Source organism: Erpetoichthys calabaricus, chromosome 3 (assembly GCF_900747795.2).
Source record: "Erpetoichthys calabaricus chromosome 3, fErpCal1.3, whole genome shotgun sequence".
Classification (NCBI taxonomy): domain Eukaryota; kingdom Metazoa; phylum Chordata; class Cladistia; order Polypteriformes; family Polypteridae; genus Erpetoichthys; species Erpetoichthys calabaricus.
The window spans coordinates 174,629,249-174,650,735 of NC_041396.2; the positions used below are offsets into that span (position 1 = coordinate 174,629,249).

General features: G+C 38.8%; 1 protein-coding gene across 2 annotated transcripts in view; it reads right to left on the reverse strand.

The window, feature by feature from the left end:
- The window catches only part of rragd (ras-related GTP binding D), a 212,862-nt gene that overhangs the window by 18,221 nt on the left and 173,154 nt on the right, over positions 1 to 21,487 (reverse strand). For both annotated transcript variants that reach the window (XM_051924041.1, XM_028797542.2), the window contains exon 6: positions 2,174 to 2,322. In XM_051924041.1, coding sequence (XP_051780001.1) covers positions 2,174 to 2,322 — 149 coding nt within the window. The remainder of the gene's footprint in view (positions 1 to 2,173; positions 2,323 to 21,487) is intronic.

Below are 21,487 nucleotides of genomic sequence, written 5' to 3' on the forward strand. Positions count from 1 at the left end.
ATATCAATATCATTAACAGTCTAAATAATGCACATTGGGTTGGGCACTACTGCAGGGTCACCTGAGAAACTCTACAGGTGTCAACTCTTAGAACTGTATTTATAGTGGGAATTGTATTGGAGGAACTAGGACGGTTACTTGGGTAGACCTGCTTTGCTGAAAAATTGTTCTCACAAACTGTCTGTCAAGTAATCACTAATCCAAGACACTAAGGAGGCATTCACATTCACTGACCTTAGCTTATCACCTAGCTGTTAAGACAATAGTGTCAAAGATACCAGAGAACTCACAAAACATGATTCTGATATAAATAACTGGCAGGTCATATCCATATGGAATTAGGCCTTTGCAGAAGAAAGATAGTGATGGTGGCATCCACACCAATATGCACCTGATAGGCCAACTGTAGGAGGTCCAATTCTGTTTTCATGTAGGATCTGAGGTAGTTGAATTCAGGGAAGCCAAAGACTACATTTCTATAAATATATTTAGGTGAGGAAAAAACATTGTTTGGTAACACTTTAGGTACTGCAAAAATGCATCTATTACTCGTTTATTTTTATGTAACAAGACCTTAAGGATTTTTTGGTCTTCATAACACTTATAAAACATCAGTAGATTGGTTATTCATTTCAGTGCAGTGTGACACATTGACATGATGTTAAAATTTCTTCTAATATGAAGGATTCACAGGTCTTATACTAAATATATATAACATCAAGAGCAATGTGTCTCAGTTCAGCCACCTCAGACCACCCCAAAGTTAAGTTTTGCTAGTAGGTCACACTGCACATATGAATAAACACTTTACTGATGGTGTTTGTTAAGGTCCTGTTATCTAATAGTAAATGTGTGATAGATGTATTTTTGCAGTACCTAAAGTGTTACCCAATGTTCTTTTAGTTAAATACATGAACGTTATATATATTTCCTCAAACTTGCTTAATTCAGTTAAGGTTGTGGGGGACTGAACCTATCCTGACAAAACTGGAAGTAAGGCAGGAAAGAGCCTTAGCCATGATTATTGCAAGCTATACACATGCACACTTCATGTTTACTTAATTTGGAGTTGCCAGTTGTCTTACTCTAAATATCATTGAGGATGTGGGAGGAAAACCGAAGGCCAGGAGAAAATGTGCAAATTTCATGCACAGTGACTAGGCGTGGGACTCGAACCCTGAGGCAGCACGGTAGTCACTGTGTCATGATCATAATTCATAAGTGGATAAACAAATTTATATTGGTTGAATTCACATAAAGGATTATACTTAAAATGACAGCAAATCTGTTTAGATCTATTCGATTCTAAAGATAAAGAAAGCTGTGAATTCCCTCAGGGTATTGTTTCAGTCCTGATTCTACTAAGAACCAAAACTACCAGCTGTTCGCTATTTATATCATTGAGGGATGCTTAAAAATCTGACCTGCATAAACCCAAATTATTCATATTCTGAAAACGCAAGCAACTGTTTCATTGGCAACTGGATTAAATTAAAATTTAAGAAATAAATAAAAACACTATTAAAAAATCCAAACATTAAACTATATATATTATATGCCCAGAAGGAAGAAGAGAAGCCAAAATGTGAAGTATAGCCTGAAAATGTATGTAATTATCCACCATCTAAAACTGCATAATTTAGCTTAAAAATTACAAATTAAAGACTATACTTGTCTTTCATCTGGACACTGCTGTGAAGAAATTACATTATTAGAAGAGGGCATGTCTTATATCAGTCTTTGGCAAGCTTTGCATCATGAAGAACACACAAGAAATAGATGTTTGTTTGTATTACTTATATATATGGACTACTTATTAACATATTTTAAAACAAAACCTTACAAACACTATGAATCCAGCTATTTAATGCTATAGTACTGACCACCATTAGCTTTACTTTTTGACTTCAGTGCATACTAGCTGATCCCTTTTTCAAGACTGAATACCTCACAATGAGATCTAAAAAGCACTATATGGTTAAAGCAGACCATCTGTAAGATTTGTACGTATACCTAACACAAACGATTAAAAAAACAGAATATATGATAATGTTCTTCAAATTTAAATAAGGACAAGAATGCCTACATTTTTTACACATGCCAGGCAGTGAGATGATTATTTATCAAACCTAACAAGATTAGCAGAAGAAAATGCAAAACTCTTAATCTTTACCTTTTCTTTCAAAGCTTTCCTCCCTGAGGAAACACACTAAGGCAAGGAATTTAGTGACTTCTTTCAAATACATAACTGTTGTGTTGTTCAGCCTAATAATTGCCATGGACTCTTTGTCATAAGGAGTGCCACATTCATCCCCTGACAATCTGAAAAAGAGAGACAAACAAGAATGGCTGGTTTTATTTATTGTCTTCATACGGACAAATCAACTGTAAATGAAACTAGGATCAGTCACTAGCAGCAAATTGGTTTTACACATGTAAAATCATTCTGAACCTTCACACTAGCTTGCCTATTTACAGTATATTTTGAAAGTCCACATCACCTGTTCTGACTGGACAGAATACAGGGAATACCACTACAGATGCCTAAGAGCCTATTCTTTTTCTCAGGAGTAAACTGGAAAACTCTTGACACCAGGACACACCTCAGATAGGCAACCAGAAGCGCAGGGAGCCTTAACCCTGTCCAAAAAGGACAAGATGAAGTAAAAGATCCACTTTTTTAAGTAATTTCTACAGCTGAGGCTATAAATGAAGAACACTAAGGAAGGAAAGTTCAGTCAGTGCTGGATCCAAGAACAGGTTTCTAAAGGCACTCTTAAAGATAAAGGTATGTCTGCAAGGTTTATACAAAGATAACCATTCTCCAGTTGAAACCAGAAGAAAATAACAAAACATGCAACCATCATGGCTGGAGCTCAACATTACACTGGCCACATTAGAGCTGCAGTATATACTCAGGTCCTACTACAAATAATCACAAAGGGCAATAATATGTTTATATGGCTCTGATTATATATAATTAGGGTTCTAATTGGAAGAGACTGCAATGTACTTTAATCCTGATACTTGGGTCACAAAGAATTAATGCTGTGGTTTTATTATGTTTTAAAATGTTAAGTCTTGCAATTCAATTATGAAATAAACTGAAATGCCTTATTCCATTTTTATCTAATTGATGTTAATGCTGAATTCATATTTCTATATGCAAAAATATGAATTACTATACCTGAAAAGAAAAATTCTTGACTCAATACATCCTACATTATGTTTTTTAATTGTGGAATTGTTATTTCAAATATCTCAGAAATCTCCACAGTATGACTGAGGATACTCATTTATGGTGTACAACACACATTGGTACCAAGGCTGGGTTTATGTGTTATCTTTGACACTAGTATGTTGTTCAAAACACACATTACAAAACTATCCAAAAATTGTTTTTCCATCTTAAAAATGCTGGAAAAATGAGACTTTTTTAAATATGCAGGAAACTGAGAAATTAATTTGTGTGTTTATTTCTAGTTGGATCGACTACTGCAATGTGTTATTCACTGGCTGTTTAAATTGTTCTTTATGCAGCTATCCGTTGATTGTTAAATGCAAAATGCTGTTGCAAGTAGCACACATAACTGCAGTTCTCAAGTCCTTACACTGGCTCCCAGTTAAACTTAGAGCTGATTTTAAAATTCTCCTTTAAACATGTAAAGCCTTAAAGGGTCAAGGCCCTGCTTAATTATTTGAACTTATTTTTGCTTACAAACCAGAGCACACATTTAGATCTTATGATGCTAGCCTACTGAATATTCCAAGGATTAATAAAATAACAGTGGGAGGTTGAGCTTTAAGTTACAGGGAATATAAGAGATGCCTCTTTATAGTCACGGCCTTTAAATTCGGGTTTAGGACTCACTGCTTTAGTCTAGCATACTCTGACTAGAGCTGCCGATTAACCATGTATACCGTACTTGTTTGTTAGTGATTTGTACAAAACTGTTAGTAATACACTGCGGTGGGTTGGCACCCTGCCCGGGATTGGTTCCTGCCTTGTGCCCTGTGTTGGCTGGGATTGGCTCCAGCAGACCCCCGTGACCCTGTGTTTGGATTCAGCGGGTTGGATAATGGATGGATGTTAGTAATACAATACTTTACTAACCCTTCTCTATTGTTACTTTTCTCTGTATCTTGATTTGGCGCTTGGTGCCACACTCTTCTCCTGCCAAGCTGTTTTCCTGCTTATAGAAAAGTCACCTCAGATAAAGGAGCTTGGAATCATCAGGCCGAAGCATCCTTTCATCAGGATGACACATCACAGACTCTAAATTAATCTAATAGACTTTAAAATGCCCAGGAGAAGGTAGGCAGCCAGTTGATAGAGGACTCTGCCTGTGTCTAACTTTCTTTTTGACTATATCTTTTACATGTTCATCTCCTCTGTTGTCAACTGGTCATCATTCAACAATTAATTAATGGACAGATATTGTTAGTTTCCATTTATGCTCATCAATTTGTACTTTGTTTTGTGTTTGTTTTAACACATCTGTATCATTATATGTACTAATTCTGTATTTTGTAATTAGTATAATCTTACAACCTTACATCTGGCGCCGCCGAGAGTGGCAGCCTTTTCAGCAGCTCTGTGTATGACTGTATGTATATGTGTACTTTTCTACTTTTATTTTTCTATTTTTATTTATTGATCACTCCTATCACTGTTTTATGTGGATTTGTTCACTGGACACACTTACTTTTACAACGTGGACATGGATTTTTACACGCCGAGACTCGCCTATTCAAGTACTCAACTTCGAGCGCTGAGAACAAATGCCAGTGCCGGTGTGGTTCCCTATTTACCCGACGAGGTAAGAAGCCGGTATCGTGGCAGCAGAGCGGGCACTAAGCTAAAAATGAAGTGGCTTGCGAGAAAGTGGCGTTTTAAGCCTTCGGTGCCTTCTGTGATTCTAGGGAATGTGAACTCAATCTCAAATAAAATTGACGAACTGGCTGTGCTGGTGAAAAATGTCAGAACCTACAAAGAATGCAGTTTGTTGTGTTTTTGTGAAACTTGGCTAACTAACACCATCCCAGATGCTAACGTGGAGCTACCCGGGTTTAGCACAGTTCGAGCGGACAGAGATGCAAGTACCTGTGGGAAGCACAAAGGAGGAGGACTCGCTCTCTATGTTAATACACGGTGGTGTAACTCTGGACATGATTTCTGTGAATTTCCCATTGGGATTAATAAAGTATCTATCTATCTATCTATCTATCTATCTATCTATCTATCTATCTATCTATCTATCTATCTATCTATCTATCTATCTATCTGTCTGTCTGTCTGTCTGTCTGTCTGTCTGTCTGTCTGTCTGTCTGTCTGTCTGTCTGTCTGTCTGTCTGTCTGTCTGTCTGTCTGTCTATCTATCTATCTATCTATCTATCTATCTATCTAATCTAGACTTCTATTTTACCTGGTAATTTGTTCACAGAGCTCTGTGCCTGCATTAATTGAAAAGTGTCACACAAAAATAAGTTATACTGTATTGTACAGTAAAAATGGCGGAAAAATAACATAATGAGGAGAAAAAAATCAAGCAAACAACAGCGATATCACAAATGAAACCAAAACACAGAAAACATTCAGCCCAAACCTAGACAAAATATAATATATTCCACTTGAAAGGTACAAATAGCCAAACGATTTCAAGACACTCAAAGCAGACACATAACATATCTGTTGTGCGTGGTGTGGTGTGAGACCTCAAAAAATGAGCCACAGAACAGGCCTCAATTCCTCCAGCCTACCCAACAAAGGTACTCTCAAAGGCAGCCTGGTGCCTACCAATAGGCTGGCTTCGGCCTATTCTAGGTCTTTATGGGGCTGTAGCCTTTTAAGTTCAAACTGTCCAAAAATAGCCAGAATGCTCCACAAGGAAGGGAGATAACCTGAAACCCCAGCTTGTACGAAAAGAAAAACAGCAACACATTTAAAATACAAAAATAAGCAAAATGATTTTCCTAAAAAGGCAAATCTAAGCAGCAAAGTTCCAAATACTCAAATCTAGTAAGGAGAATCCAAAAAACAGTGCAGAGAAGTAAATAGAAATACAAAAAAAACACAGAAACAGAACAAAAATGAGAGCGCAATACTTTAAGCATGGCAAAGGTGCTATATATTTAAATGAACCACAATGGACTGCATTTCCCATCAGCATGTATCGAGCTGGGGGCAGTCCCTTAACAGAGATGGACAGGTGGTACCGCCTCTTGGGAAATCATGCACAAAATGCATGGGACATAAGAGAACAAACACTTGTGCATAGAAACATCATAATATATAAATAAAATACTGTCTCTCTATATATAAAAGAAAATCCTGGAATGGAAAGCAAATGCAAGGCTACGATACGTGATCCTCTCGAAAGACAATTTTAAAGACCCGCGAGACCAAAGACAATTGCCACGGTGCAAGACACGCCCTACTTACAAGATAAGACCACGGGTAGAAAAAAAAATCAGTAGTGTAAAGGCAGTCATGCAGCACACACAGCTCCGTGGCTCTCAGTGCATATAAAGTGTATAAGGTCAATACGGTAGAAATGAAATGAATAGGGTAGAAATGAAACGTCGTCGACTAAACGAAGATGAAAGAAAAGCGCGGAGAAAAGAAACCCACATGCGGAGGAGAGAAAAAAATGGTAAAAAGAAAAACAATAATCTAGGTGCAAATTTAGAAAATAAGGAAAGTGATAATCAGCCCAGAACAAGTGGAGCTGAAAACAAAGCATGTCCAATAGGGCTCAGAATTAAAAGATTAGAACTTCATAAACGGGAGCAGCATTATACGTCCTGCAAGAATGTGATTTAACCACGCCCGGGCCAGAAATAAAGGACAATTATTGTTTTTACAACGTCACGCGAGATAAGTCAGTGAGCCATCATTTAAAACAAGTCCACAGACCTCTAACTAAGCAGTTGTTGGATTGCTTTTGGCAGACACGCACAATGTGCTCCTGGCTCTTAAAACAACGACATGTGACAAGCAGAACAGGCAGCTTGCCAGCAGGTTGAAGCCTTTTTTTGTTTTAAGTGACTGATAGGTCCGATTGTGGGGGGCGGAGTACAGCACGGAAGACTGATAGCGGGGTACTGATTGATGCGGTAAGGGGGAGGCAAGACCCATTGGAGGAGGGGTCAGAGAGGGTGCTAGACAGTTGTGTTTGGGGTTACGAAGTCGGCGATTGTTCAAGTAAAACTTTTGTGACACTTTATTACGTCATTCGCTACAGTATCAAAAAAAAAAAAGATAGTAAAAATCTCATTAGTGCAAACAAAAGGTGATCATCAGAGCCGGGTGTAATTGAAAAAATAGCAGGACAAAGCAAGGTCGTCCCACAACAGTTAAAACAATGACAAGTTTAATTTCAAAGAATATACAATTTGGTCAGGTGTATATTTATGATGATGGAGAAGCGATGTAAATTTTAACAGGCGACAAGTAAGGTGATGTACTGTATATATTCCGCGAATAACATTAGACACCAAAGGAGATCGTGATATGCCATTCGTATTAAAATGTTTACAGTTTACCGTGAGAATAGCTTTTGCTATGACAACCATTAGAAAACGTCGGATTATTTATTAGAGAAACAGAAACAATATTCACTCACGGGCGATTATACATTGCGTTGTCACAATGTATTTCCAAAAACGGATTCAAAATTCAGTGCGATCTTGAAGAAAAGGTAATTCCATATATTGTTTTTAATAAACCTTTAAAGTAAAAAGTGCAACTAATGAAACTGAAACAATTCCAAAGAAAAAAAAGCTATTAAAATTGTATATCCGATTAACCAAACAGCGGTGGTGCGGAGGGTAGCGCTGCTGCCTCGCAGTTAGGAGACCTGGGTTCGCTTCCCTGGTCCTCCCTGCGTGGAGTGTGCATGCTCTCCTCGTGTCTGCGTGGCTTTCCTCCGGGTGCTTCTTCCCAGAGTCCAAAAACATGCAGTTTGGGTGGATTGATGATTCTAAATTGTCCCTAGTGTGTGCTTGGTGTGTGTGCAAGCCCTGCGATGGGCTAGCGCCCTGCCCGGGGTTTGTTTCCTGCCTTGCACTCTGTGTTGGCTGGGATTGGCTCCAGTGGACCCCAGTGACCCTGTAGTTAGGATTTAGTAGGTTGGATGATGGATGGATGGATTAACCAAACACAGGGGTTGGCGAGCGAAGCGAGCAGCCCCCTAGTAAACATAAAATAAATAGCTACAATAACAATAAATACTTTAAATCAGACAAAACAAAAACATGAAAATGGAACAAAAATAGAGAACAAGGCATACACATACTGTAACACTATGACAAGAGAAATCAAATACTCAATTAAGTGTGTATGTGTGATGCCTCATTTTGAAATGTTTCTTAAATTTAATAGGTTTTAAAAGGCCATGGGTGATGAGTTTTGATCAAAACCCACACAGTATATGAGGGCTGGCCTTTAATAAGCAAGCATGTAAATCCATACTGAAGAAAATCAGCTTGTTGCTATCTTAGCTTAAAGGTAAATTTGTGAATCTGGTCACTGTCTAAACTTTACTCTGGGAGAGTCCTTGTGAGGTGACACTTACTTGGGCTGTCAACCATCAGCTATGATTATAATGTTTCATTATATGGATTTTTGGGACTATGAACACTTTCTGGCATTCTTGTTGTGATACAGCATATACTGTATTAGAAACAAATTATACTTTACAAGAAAACTTTTTACTGTAACTTTTCAGTTAGTCTATAATAAAAAATGTGTCTTCAGCTTACTGCATGACAGGTCAAAACCTGATATAAAATGAACTTGGGATTGCCTGAACAGACACATTAACCACAGTTTGGGGTCTGCAAGACTGAAAGACACATTTTGCACTAGCCCAGAACCACAAGTAGAACAGTGATTGGCAGAAGAGTCAAACACAATGGTTGTGCCAGGATTGGTTCAAGGGCATGAGGCCTGAACATAAAAGGGAAGATGGCCCCTAAAAAATGATGTCCTACTAGTCCAAGAAGGACAGTAAGGAAGTATAAGATGGGCATAAAATACAGAGCTCACCAGAAGCTCTAAGCTTTCATCAGTTCCATTCAGAAACCACTTTGAATCAAAGATCAATTAGCTTAGAAGCAAAACCCAAGATTAAAAGAGCCACCTGACCATCTAGACACATTGGGTGTCTAAACATCTAACAAGAAAAGCTGCTATCCATCCAGGTAATGTTATAAATTACAGATTATAAATTTTATATTAAGCTTTTTTTCGCTGCAACAAAATGAAGTCAAACACTTGACTTAAATGTTGACAAAGCATTTAGTATAAGAATATACAGTACTAAGCACTGGCAATGTTTACAGTGTGCAGTTTGATGGAATGCATCTTGTTATGTATATCCATCCATCCATTATCCAACCCGCTAAATCCTAATCTTATTCACAGTCTCTCACAATTCAAGGTTGGCATTGAGTGTAAAGTGTTGTTGTTTTTTGACTTGATGACTGTTATCATCAATAACCACACATCATATGACCCTGGAATGCTCATGGGTCACAGACTTCCCACTAATATGTTTCAGTCTTGTTTTTATTGTGTTTGGCATGAAATAAATGTTGTAGCCAGTTGTAGATTTTGTAAGGTCTTTCTTGGAGGAGTAGGCAGAAGAATTGTTGGGAATTTTAAACAGAGCAAGTATACAGAAACCTTTTCTCATTTTTCAGCACATTACTGGGAGGAAAATTCCAGCATTAACATAATTAAGTGAAACATGAGTCAAAACTAGTACTTCAATCCTAAATTAATTTCTTTGTAATGTGTTGTATCAGCAGTGTCTCACAAAGGTCTTTCATTTAATTAATTGTGCACACTGCCATCTCCTGTAGTGCAGCCATGCCACTGTCACAGTCCATGCTCACAAAAATCACCAAAAGGACAATAAAAAAAAAATAAAAAGAACAACAAATTAACATTATTAATACAACAAAACACAAGGAAAACATCCAAACTTAAATACCAACGTTTTCCTAACAATCACCATGCTCACCTCTTTTAGTTGTGAAATGTTGATTCCTTCTCTTTTGTATGTGAGTGGAGCAGACTCGTTCTCATTCCAAACCCCTTAACAGTGAACTGGATTAGTTAGGTTGGATAAATGAAGGACATATTACATCCCATTCACCCAGTACTTTACACAGTCTGAATTAGAAGTAGGGCATTAAAAGTTTGCTTCTGCCAAATTACTAACTACACAGTCTATATATACTGTAGCAACTTCTCAGCTTCTTTATATTAATAATAATGTACACATAACCAAATGAGGCCTATTTTACTTCTCATTCTTTTGAGTAGTGAATAGCTTTATCATTATAGTATTTTGTTGAATGAGTTCTTAGAAACCATTAAGTGCTTGATTGTTCCACACTCCCACTAGTCTCTGTGCTAACAAAGGCCTACTAGATGTTGTACTGAATGTACACATCCTAATTTTACATTTGAGCCACTCAGTATTTGCTTCTTTGTTTAAAGCTCTGTGCCCGTTAGCAATATTTCAATACTGCTGCTTCACTGGTCACACATATCTGCTTTTGCTGCACTTGAAGGAAAGATGAAATAATAAAATTTAAATGAATGTTTGAGAGATGGCCAACATATTCCAGTGAGGAAAAAACAAAATAAAAATGCAAAAGATATATAGAGATAGCATACCCCATGGACTTAAAGATGTGGAAAAAAACAAAGCAAAGTACTTGCAGAGTAAAAAAAAAAAAAAAACTGAATCAGGCTATAACTCTTTTCAATGGTTATACAAGGTGAGCAGATATTCTCAAATACCCATGCGAGGCTGTGGGTCTATCAGCCAACCAATGGAGCATAAAATGTGTTTCTATTCTAAAAGTACTGTGGTGGATGATGAACTAATGATGAATACTATTAGAGCAACTGTACAGTAACACCCTAAAAATTTGATAGAAAAAATAAAAATGGAAAAAGACTAATTAAAGAAACAGGAAGACGGTGTAAGAAGTGTTAGATTCAAATCTCATCTAAGCTCTTATCTGTGTAAGTTTATTTCCTCCCATATTCCATAGCTGTATGTGTTTGGTGAGCTGGTGTACTTTAATTGGTTACTAACATAAGACTGGTGTCATGTCAATTTCTTCTTTGTACTAGATACCACCAGGATAGGATCTGGCTCCCATAACCCTGACAGCCGGGAGGTGATTGTGGGCTATTTACCTTAATTGAATAGCTAACAAAAACATAATGATAGTAAATAATTATATCACCATAATCTGGACGTGTGGGTGGGTTACTGTTTGTAGTGTACATTAATATACTGTTGTGGTCATTTTTTTCATTTAAACAAAGGGTTTAAATTTGTTTTTGTTTACAGACAGTGTAGAGAAAAGCCAAGCAAAATGACACCTTTTATTGGCTAACTAGAAAGATTACAATATGCAAGCTTTCGAAGCAACTCAGGCCCCTTCTTCAGGCAAGATGTAATCTGATTACATCTTGCCTGAAGAAGGGGCCTGAGTTGCCTCGAAAGCTTGCATATTGTAATCTTTCTAGTTAGCCAATAAAAGGTGTCATTTTGCTTGGCTTTTCTCTACATTCATAATGGCTAACACGGTACAGCACCCTAGTTTTACAGACAGTGTAAATTTTTATTTAAACCAACATTAGCTTACAAATAATAAATAAATAATAGGCTACAAGTTTTTTCTTCTAAAAATGAATCATAACAAAAGTACACTCAAATATTTTAAAAGCCTAAGGCATGTGGATGTGTATGGGGAGGCTGATGACAAAGAAGCAGAGGACATCAACAGAACAAAGCATCAGGGACATTGTGTTTTAAGAGTGTCTGCATATTGCTTGTATTTGACAATTTAACAACTACTCTTCAGAAACAATGCTGTGAAATACTCACTTTAATGCTTCTCTGCTTTCCTTTATCATTCGGTTTGAAACAGAAATAGACCAAACTGCAGAAGTTATGTTTGGCTTTGAAATAATATCCATTTTCAAAGTCACTCCTTTTGATTATTCTTACGTAAAGTCACTGACGCGACAATCACTTTTTCCCCCAAGGCACTGTAACTGTAGCTAGCTGTAGCTAGGTAGAAAGTGTCCAATCATTGCTCAGAAGAGCTTCATCCAATAATTTTGATTTGGGAAACTTTATTCCATGTGGGTAGTGTTTGTGACATTTATAGGTTTTTAGTTTTGTAGTGTTTTTGTATTCTTTATAAACCCTGTTCATTTTTTAAATGGCTGTTAAATCACATTTTACAGGAATAAGAGGTGTGTCCCATGGGAAGCCAACTAACTCTCCACTAACAGAAGATTAATTTGAAGTGAAAAATACTAGTTTAGAAAATGTATGGATAGATGGTTAAAAAGAAACAGAGCTACATTAACATATAAACTGTGCAATAGCTTCTTCGCACAGGCTGTCAGGCTCTTTAATAATCTGCTACCCCAACAACCTCCTGCCCTACCTTAACATCTCCCAGCCAGTCTCTCCATTCTACAAAAGCTTCCTTGAACTATCTAATTACCACCCTGGTCTCACATATACACATAAATGCTCTACTGTACTCTTTACTACTGAAAACGTTATATGCTGTTACTCAACAAGGGTACTGATTTGGCTGTCTCCCCTTGCACACTACTGTATTACATGTTGCTCTCTTTTCATTGCTACTGTGTATTTTGTGTATTCAAGACCTCTGCTTTCTGTAACTCATGTTCAGAATATGCTGATATGCCACTTACACCTCAGTTAAAAAAAGTGAACAGTAATGATATATGCCTGTATTTTGTCTATGTTGATGGCATTTAAATTGCTCTGTGAGGTTATTGTGTTTATTGTCTGTTGTATTGTATTGTACAGTGATGTTCAGTCTATGCACTATAGTCCTTGAAACATGTTCTGTTACCTGATTGTGTATTTCTATATGGTTGAGAAATCACTAAAAACTGACTTGACTTGAAACATGAACAATATGGCTATATTTGCCTGAAGAAAGGCATCACCACTGAGTACAAAACAATAACCAAGTCTATAAAGGATGCTATTTCACCATAAGACATACATACACTCACAACAGGCCAATTTATCAATCTAACCTACATGAACCTACGGAGAAGTGCGCACAGACTGGGCTGGGATTTAAACCCAGGTCTTTAGAACTGTGTCATTGTACTTACTGTGTGAGAAAGCAGTGTTAAACACTACATCCTCATGCCCCACCATGAAATGGCATACCTATACAATAGAAGAAAAAGTGGCAGCCTCACTTACAGACAATGAAAAATCAAAAACAGAAAATGCCTTTAGATTCAATCAATGATTTTATAGGCAAAATAATGTCTATCCAGCCTTTTTCATAACCCACTTATCCAGGGCAGGGTCATGGGGCAGATTGAGCCTAGCCCAGCTATCATAGGGTGCAAGGCAGGAGCAATCCCTGGACAATGAGTCAGCCTATCACTGAGTGAACACATACACACAAGGATCAATTTATAATCACTAAGTCATCTAATGTGTATGTGTTTGGACTGCAGAAGGAAACCAGAGCACCCAGAGGAAACCCACGTGGGCATGAGGGAAACATGCAAACTTCATGCAGGGAGCAACCTGGATATGAATACTAGTCTCATTATTTTGGGGCAGCAGAGCTACCACTGCACGGCATTATAAGGTAGTGTAAGATAAAAAAATTGTTTAACGTCGTAGTCTAACCTGAATCTGAATTTTCGGCTTCTTTGGTAAGTCCTGTAGGTACTTGCCAATTCTGTGCAATAACATTCTTTTATGCACTCTGAAACAATCAATAGACTGGAAGAAGAGGCACCTGAAACAATACCCAGACACAACTGAACAGAAATGACGTACATTCAAAGAGCTTTTGACGGAAAAAAAAAATCTTCATATTTAAAGGAGGCTGATTCTAGCCCTAAGATTCAAAATTTTGGAACCATTCTTGAACAAAATACACACTTTCCAAAACAGAAATATACTGTATTTCAATTAGTAAAGCTGAATAAATAATTAGCCAGTGATTATAGGATATGAGGGAATGAATACTCAAGAGTAAGAAAGACCTTATGAGGAGGTGTCTAGCTGGCAAGACGTTGCCTGGGGCAAAGAACACTCTAGAATGGAATAGGGCTGGGCAAGGTCATAAAGATGGCCTCCAGGCAAAAGAGACGGCCATGTAGGCAGCATGAGAAGACTTGAAAATGTCAGGCACCATATGGGAATGGTATACCTTGCCTGTATGCCATGTGCCCTAAGCAGTGGCAAAAGCATGAGAGAGACTGAGAGAGAAAAGGAGCCTGGTATTATACATGTAATGTTCCCTCAGGACCCTATGGAGGACTCTTCAGGGACAAATTAGGCTGGGAGAGAATGACAAAGGTGACAACACCTTCCGGCCTTTAGGAAGTACATGGTACCAGAAGGGAATGCATTGGCCAAGCTGTTGTTCAGATAGCACAGACAGTTGCAGCCCTGCCTTGAAGATATGGCTTTTTGGAGGCAATCAAAGACTCAGGAGTGAAAGGACACCAATAATTGTTAGGTTTTTGTCCCTGTGCCAACAGTAAATCAAAAGCTAAATGGATTTTAAGGATTTTCATTTCAGAGAAGAAAACCTGTTCAGAAATAATAACTATTAACATGTTAGTGATCCCGTCTGACTACTGCTCCTTCTCATTACATAGGTGTACTGAATACATATTTGAGCAAACCAAATTCATTATTTCTGCATGGCACACTAATGACATATAGAGCATCTGGTGTATCCCATTTGCCAATACTCATATCTACATTTAATATTGTTAATGATATTTTTCCGCATGTTTCATTATCACTAACTAACCAGATTAAATGATTATGTGAAATGTTCATCTACACTGTCAATATGTCAATAGAGTCTGTTTCTGTTATGCAGGCATTACATATGTGGAAACTGTCCAAGATCTAAAACACAAATGAAATTCTGCTTTATATTATCCCCATTTTATACAAAAACTTCAACTGATGTCATTTTGTAGAACTTTGGATTATGATCTCTGGACTTTTTAAAATACTCAAATAAACTTTGAACACACAAAGTAAATTGTTTCCTACACAAGTCTTATTTATTTAAAAGCTGAATAAACAAATCACATCTACAAGGACATAAGTGTTATTTAATGATTTTAAATTTGCTTCTTTCTACGTAAGAGTGGAACTGTATTTAAGTGAGCCCTTTTATGACATAGCACCCTTTTCAGGGTTATTTTTCTGTCTTGCACTCAGTGCTGCTGGGATGGGCTTCAGCTTCCCTTGACCCTGAATTTGATGTCAAAGTATATGGAATATAAATACAGTATATTGATAAACAATGGCATGGAAAACATTTATTGTGCATTTCTTAGTGCCTGGTGGGTCACTTGCACTTACCCCTTCTACTGTAATAAGAAGTCAAGCAAAATAACACCTTTTACTGGCTAACTAAAAGATTACAATATGTAAGCTTTTGAGACAACTCAGGCCCCTTCTTCAGGCAAGATGTCAGAAGGAGCCTGAGTTGCCTTGAAAGCTTGCATATTCTAATCTTTTTAGTTAGCCAATAAAAGGTGTCATTTTGCTTCACTTCTCATTACATTCATAATGGCTAACATGGTACAACACCCTAGTACTACAGACATACAAGACCCTTCTACTGTAATTAAACTTGTGTTGATATAGATAGATAGATAGATAGATAGATAGATAGATAGATAGATAGATAGATAGATAGATAGATAGATAGATAGATAGATAGATAGATAGATAGATAGATAGATAGATAGATACTTTATTAATCCCAAGGGGAAATTCACATACTCCAGCAGCATACTGATACAAAAACAATATTATTGTGTTAAATCAATAAATTACATTTTTCAAGAAAAGAACGTCTACTAATAACATGAAAAATGTGCAAAGAAAATCTATGTCTGTGGAGCTAAAGATACAATTAACATGGCATGTTGAAGCTAATGACAGAACAGCCATCAAATCTATTATGGTTACCTAATACAAGCTAAAACCCTTTTCAGGTTTGTTCATGGTTATTGCAAAAATCACCTATGATCATATGTCTGTCAGTCTGCATGAAAACAACTTGGCTCCAAGTCAAACATTTTTTTTTAATTTGTCACATTTATTTTTTAAGAAAATTTTTCAGGAAAGTTTTGTTTGTTATGAATCTGGTTTTTATGGCCTTTGTTCAATACAATTGTTATGGTTCTAGTTTTTATGACATTTACTGAACATTAATTTTAATGTCTTAAGCCCTTGATCCAAGAGTGGGGTTGGGAGGGGGATCAGTTTTCTGCACCAAAACCATGGGGCTGGAGGTCTATGAAGCAGAATCCATATTACTAACCGAGAATAAACCAGATATGGATGCAGGTACACGGCAATGGGACCATGAGACGTACTGCGCAGGCACCTACAGCGCGCGTCTCATAAACCGCAAGCAAGGTTTTATCCACCGCGAACGAAGGAGTCACGGCCCAAAAACGAAAGAGCTCAACTAACGTGAATGAGAAATGAAGCAACAACGCGCCCATAGCTAACGACTAACGACACAGCCACACAAAAAAGAGGATTCTGCGCTGCACCCCAGAGTCAAACGGAACAGGCTACGGAGGCCCCACAGGTCCACAAAGATAGTACGGAAGGCGCGGGAAAGTACGAAAGGCGCAGTCGCCTACAACGCGCTTCTGAATAGGACATGAAGCAACAACGCGCCCATAGCTCTGCACTGCACCCCAGAGTCACACGTAAGACACTACGGCGTCCGCAAAGGTCCACAAAAATAGTACGGAAGGCGCGAGAAAGTACGAAAGGCCCAGGCGCCTACAACGCGCTTCTGAACTAAACGTCCACACTACACAGCATGGTCCAGGTAATGAGAATAAACAAACTCTCCGTATTAAACGTACGGCATCCTCACACGTCCAAACCATATAGCATATGTGAATCACATTACAGTGATGCATTATTAATGGTACAACCACAGAAAACGCTCCGTATTAACAGTAGGCGCAATTACAGTATTCCCGCGCTACTTCGTGGTTCACTTTTCGCGGATTCACGACTTTGCGGGTTTTTAAATACAAGCGATTGCCTGCCTATCGCGGAAGTTATGTTCCAGACCCATCAGCAACAGGAGGAAATCCGTGATATAGAAAGACCAAATAAATAAACATTTTTATAGTTTAAGCCTTAAAATACCCATCCCACATGCTTTAAACACATTGTAGCGGGGCCACATAGTGTTTAAATGTCAGTTCTGAGTGCGTCTCGTTTCATTGTCCCGTTTACTGTTTATGTGCATCAGTTAATGATGGAAGGAGACCACAGCCGCCAACCTGGAAAACACCTGTTTACAATCATTCAATCACAGCCGTCACAGGATTATTTAAGCCAGCAGGAGGAGAAGGAAGAGAGAGGAGAGAAGGAGATTTTTCATTCACGACCACGAAACAACGGTACCAGTTATTGTCCACATCGCGCTTGCCACTCCAGTTTGTTTTTCCATCTGCCGGATTTATTTCAAGGACCTCACCACGAAAGACCCCAGGGTAGGACTTAATCATCCACCATACACACGAGGATTCACGGTGAGGCTGTTCCATTTTTTCCGGGGAGATTCAAACAACTCAATATCACTAATTCAGTCATCCGCTTTCAGGACAGTTTCATTATTACCGGACTCACGTTCTCATTCATTTTCAGTTTATCATTCATTGTTGTTTTCGTGTTGTGTGTTTATTTGTTACAGGGACAAGGAAGGGTTTTTGTTGTGTATATATATATATATTTGGTGGTGGCTTGTTATTGCTGGGGTGGAGGGATATTTGTATTTATATATGTTTCTATTTTTTGCATGTCTTGTTTTACTTAATACGTATAATCTGTTTAATTTTACATCCTGTTTTTGTGCTCATATTTTTCACCGTCGATTGTGGGGGGGAAAAGTTTAATTGGTAAGAAGTACGGCTTGATAGTTAGATTATCTCTCAGTTAATTATCCAGGCCACTGGTCTTGGAGGTGTAGCTGCCGGCTGGGTAAAAGGGGTCGGCCGTTACAACATGTAAACTTATAAAACACACTTTGTTAACACATATGATATGTGGATGTGGGGCTAAGGATATGAGTAACATCTCACTATTATAAAACATTTTAACTTCACGCAAGACAAGACAGTGAGACAGGAAAATTGGTGATGTACAGGCTTTTAAATTATTGACACGCAGAGCGACAAGCAGCACAAAGCCAGCACAAAGTCCACTTCTCCTTAGCGTTCATTCAGCTCTCCACCCCCTTGACAATTCGAAGTGGCAGGAGCTTACTGCGCCTCCGGGGAGGGGGGGTTTGAGCGAACGTGCGTTCAGCCCTCACACCCAATCCCCCACCCCCCCCACTCCTCCTCCTCCTTCCGAACGCGCAGAGCGACAAGCAGGCATTTTGGCAGAAGCAGCACAAAGTCCATTTCTGCTCAGCGTGAGTTCAGCTGCCCCCCTTCATAAAGCGAGTGCAGACACATTGACGTCTGATCGCTGCGTGCAGTGTGCAGTGTTGGTCTGCAGTGTTTAAGAATGCAGAAAGTGTTTAAGAGCATAGGAAGTGTTTATAAGAGCGTGGGAAAGGTTAACAAGAGAGTGAGAAAGGTTTATAAGAGTGTGGGAAGGGTTTATAAAGCCTTAAAATATATATAAATAATAAAATAAGTATAGGTCACTACTTCGCGGATTTTCACCTATCGCGGGGGGTTCTGGAACGTAACCCCCACGATAGGTGAGGGATTACTGTATCCATATTACTAACGGTAGACAATGGATAACTAATGGAGTCACGGTCACGGCTCCAAAACGATCCAGCTCAACTAACGGAGCTACAAAAGCAAGCCCGCATGGATAAAAACAATAGACGTAGGTGCCTACAACGCGCGTCTGAAACCGCGGAAGCAAAACTGTTTCGGCTCCAAAACCTAACAGCTCCGCATGAACAAATACAATGTACATAGACGCCTACAACGCACATAAGAAACTGCGGAAGCAAAGCAGGCACGGGTTCAAAACGAAAGACCACAACTGTCGGAGATACACACATGAGCCCGCCTGAATATAATCAATGAACGCAGGCGCCTACAGCGCGAGTCTGAAATGCCGCAAGCAAAGCAGTCACATATCGCATACATTCATCAATGTATTTCGGGTTACCCAACACCGGGGGTAGGCGAGCGAAGCGAGCAGGAGGCGGAGCCCCCTTGTGGCTAAATAAGATGAGAGGTATGTATCTAAGAGTAGCGAGTTTTGCATCTTCCTTGAGCTTCACCAAACTTTCTCTTTCCATTCACAACATGATCAGAACATCTGTTCAGAACCCGTTTTCAGTTGTCCATCCACCCTATTGGTTAGTGGTGCTATTTGCATGGCCCGTCAATCACTTCTGCTGCATCCTTTATTTGCATAAAACATTCTGTCAGTGCAGTGCACAGCATATAAACTAGTATAATACAGTGATCCCTCGCTATATCGCGCTTCGCCTTTCACGGCTTCACTCTATCGCGGATTTTATATGTAAGCATATTTAAATATATATCGCGGATTTTTCGCTGCTTCGCGGGTTTCTGCGGACAATGGGTCTTTTAATTTCTGGTACATGCTTCCTCAGTTGGTTTGCCCAGTTGATTTCATACAAGGGACGCTATTGGCAGATGGCTGAGAAGCTACCCAACTTACTTTCTCTCTCTCTCTCTCTTGCGCTGACGTAGGGGGGTGTGAGCAGGGGGGCTGTTCGCACACCTAGACGATAGGGACATTGCACTGTGTGCAGCTGCTTCCTGAAGGACATACTGCATGGTGCTTCGCATACTTAAAAGCTCGAAGGGCACGTATTGATTTTTGCTTGAAAAACAAACTCACTCTCTCTCTCTCTCTCTCTTTGTCTGCTCCTGACAGAGGGGGTGTGAGCTGCCGCCTTCAACAGCTTTGTGCCACGGTGCTTCGCATACTTAAAAGGCAAACAGCCCTATTGATTTGTTTGCTTTTGTCTCTCTCTATCTCTGTGACATGATCTGCTCCTGACAGGCATTCCTTTGAAGAGGAAGATATGTTTGCATTCTTTTAATTGTGAGACGAAACTGTGATCTCTGTCTTGTCATGGAGCACAGTTTAAACTTTTGAAAAAAAGACAAATGTTTGTTTGCAGTGTTTGAATAACGTTCCTGTCTCTCTACAACCTCCTGTGTTTCTGCGCAAATCTGTGACCCAAGCATGACAATATAAAAATAACCATATAAACATATGGTTTCTACTTCGCGGATTTTCTTATTTCGCGGGTGGCTCTGGAACGCAACCCCCGCGATGGAGGAGGGATTACTGTATTAATAAATATTGGCAAGTACAAAATGTGTTGGCTCATTTTTTTTTCTATAACATCATCAGTTAAATCTGTCGGGACATTTTTGAGATTTTGGGGAATTTAGTTTTTCTGTTGTGGGAGACCAGATACCTAGTGACCTAGATGTACCGATGTACCATCCTGATAAAATTCAGCTCTTAAACTAAATGGGAAATAGTGTTTGGTTGAGCAGTGAGTGAATGAGTTACTGTTTAGTTATATACTAGGGGGCTCCGCCCCTGCTCGCTTCGCTCGCCAACCCCTGGCGTTGGGGCATGACAAAGAGTGAGATGTATGAATTAGATATAGAATAATGTGCAGGTGTGGATGATGCATATAGAAAGCCAAAAATACAGTGTTTGGCACAGAGTAATGGTTTATTTGAATATTTCTTTGTACACAACATTAGTAGTAAAGATGGTGTCCTGTCCTTGAATGAGTCTTCCTTGGCATGGAGCATTTATAACTTTAACGTCAGATGAACGTCGAACACGTGAGAAGGCAACATAAAGTTGTCCATGTCCAAAAACGGGCTCAGAGAGGTAGATGCCAACCTTGTTCATGGTTTGTCCTTGTGATTTGTTGATGGTCATGGCAAATGCAGGTTTAATGGGGAACTGTCGGCGTTTCAATGTAAAAGGTAATTCTAGGTCAGAACTCGTAAGGTCAATTCTAGGAATGAGAACAGTATTGTTAGCATGTGATCCTGTAAGAACTGTTGCTTGAATAACATTGTGTGTCATGGTGTTGACGACTAAACGTGTGCCATTGCATAAACCCTGTTTAGTGTTAAGGTTTCTTAATAGCATGATTATTGTTCCGTTTTTAAGGCTAAGATTGTGTTGTGGTAATCCGGCTGGGTTAATAGTGTTCAAATATTCTAAGGGGAAATTCAGATGTTCATTGTCGTCATCAGAGGGAACTTTGTCAGAGCTTAGAAAGAGCCGTGCCTCTCCAGGAAGTAATGAAATGACCTGGTTATTAATGTGATCAACATTAATATTTTTTGGACATAATATACTTCGTTGTGTTAAAAGGGGCATTT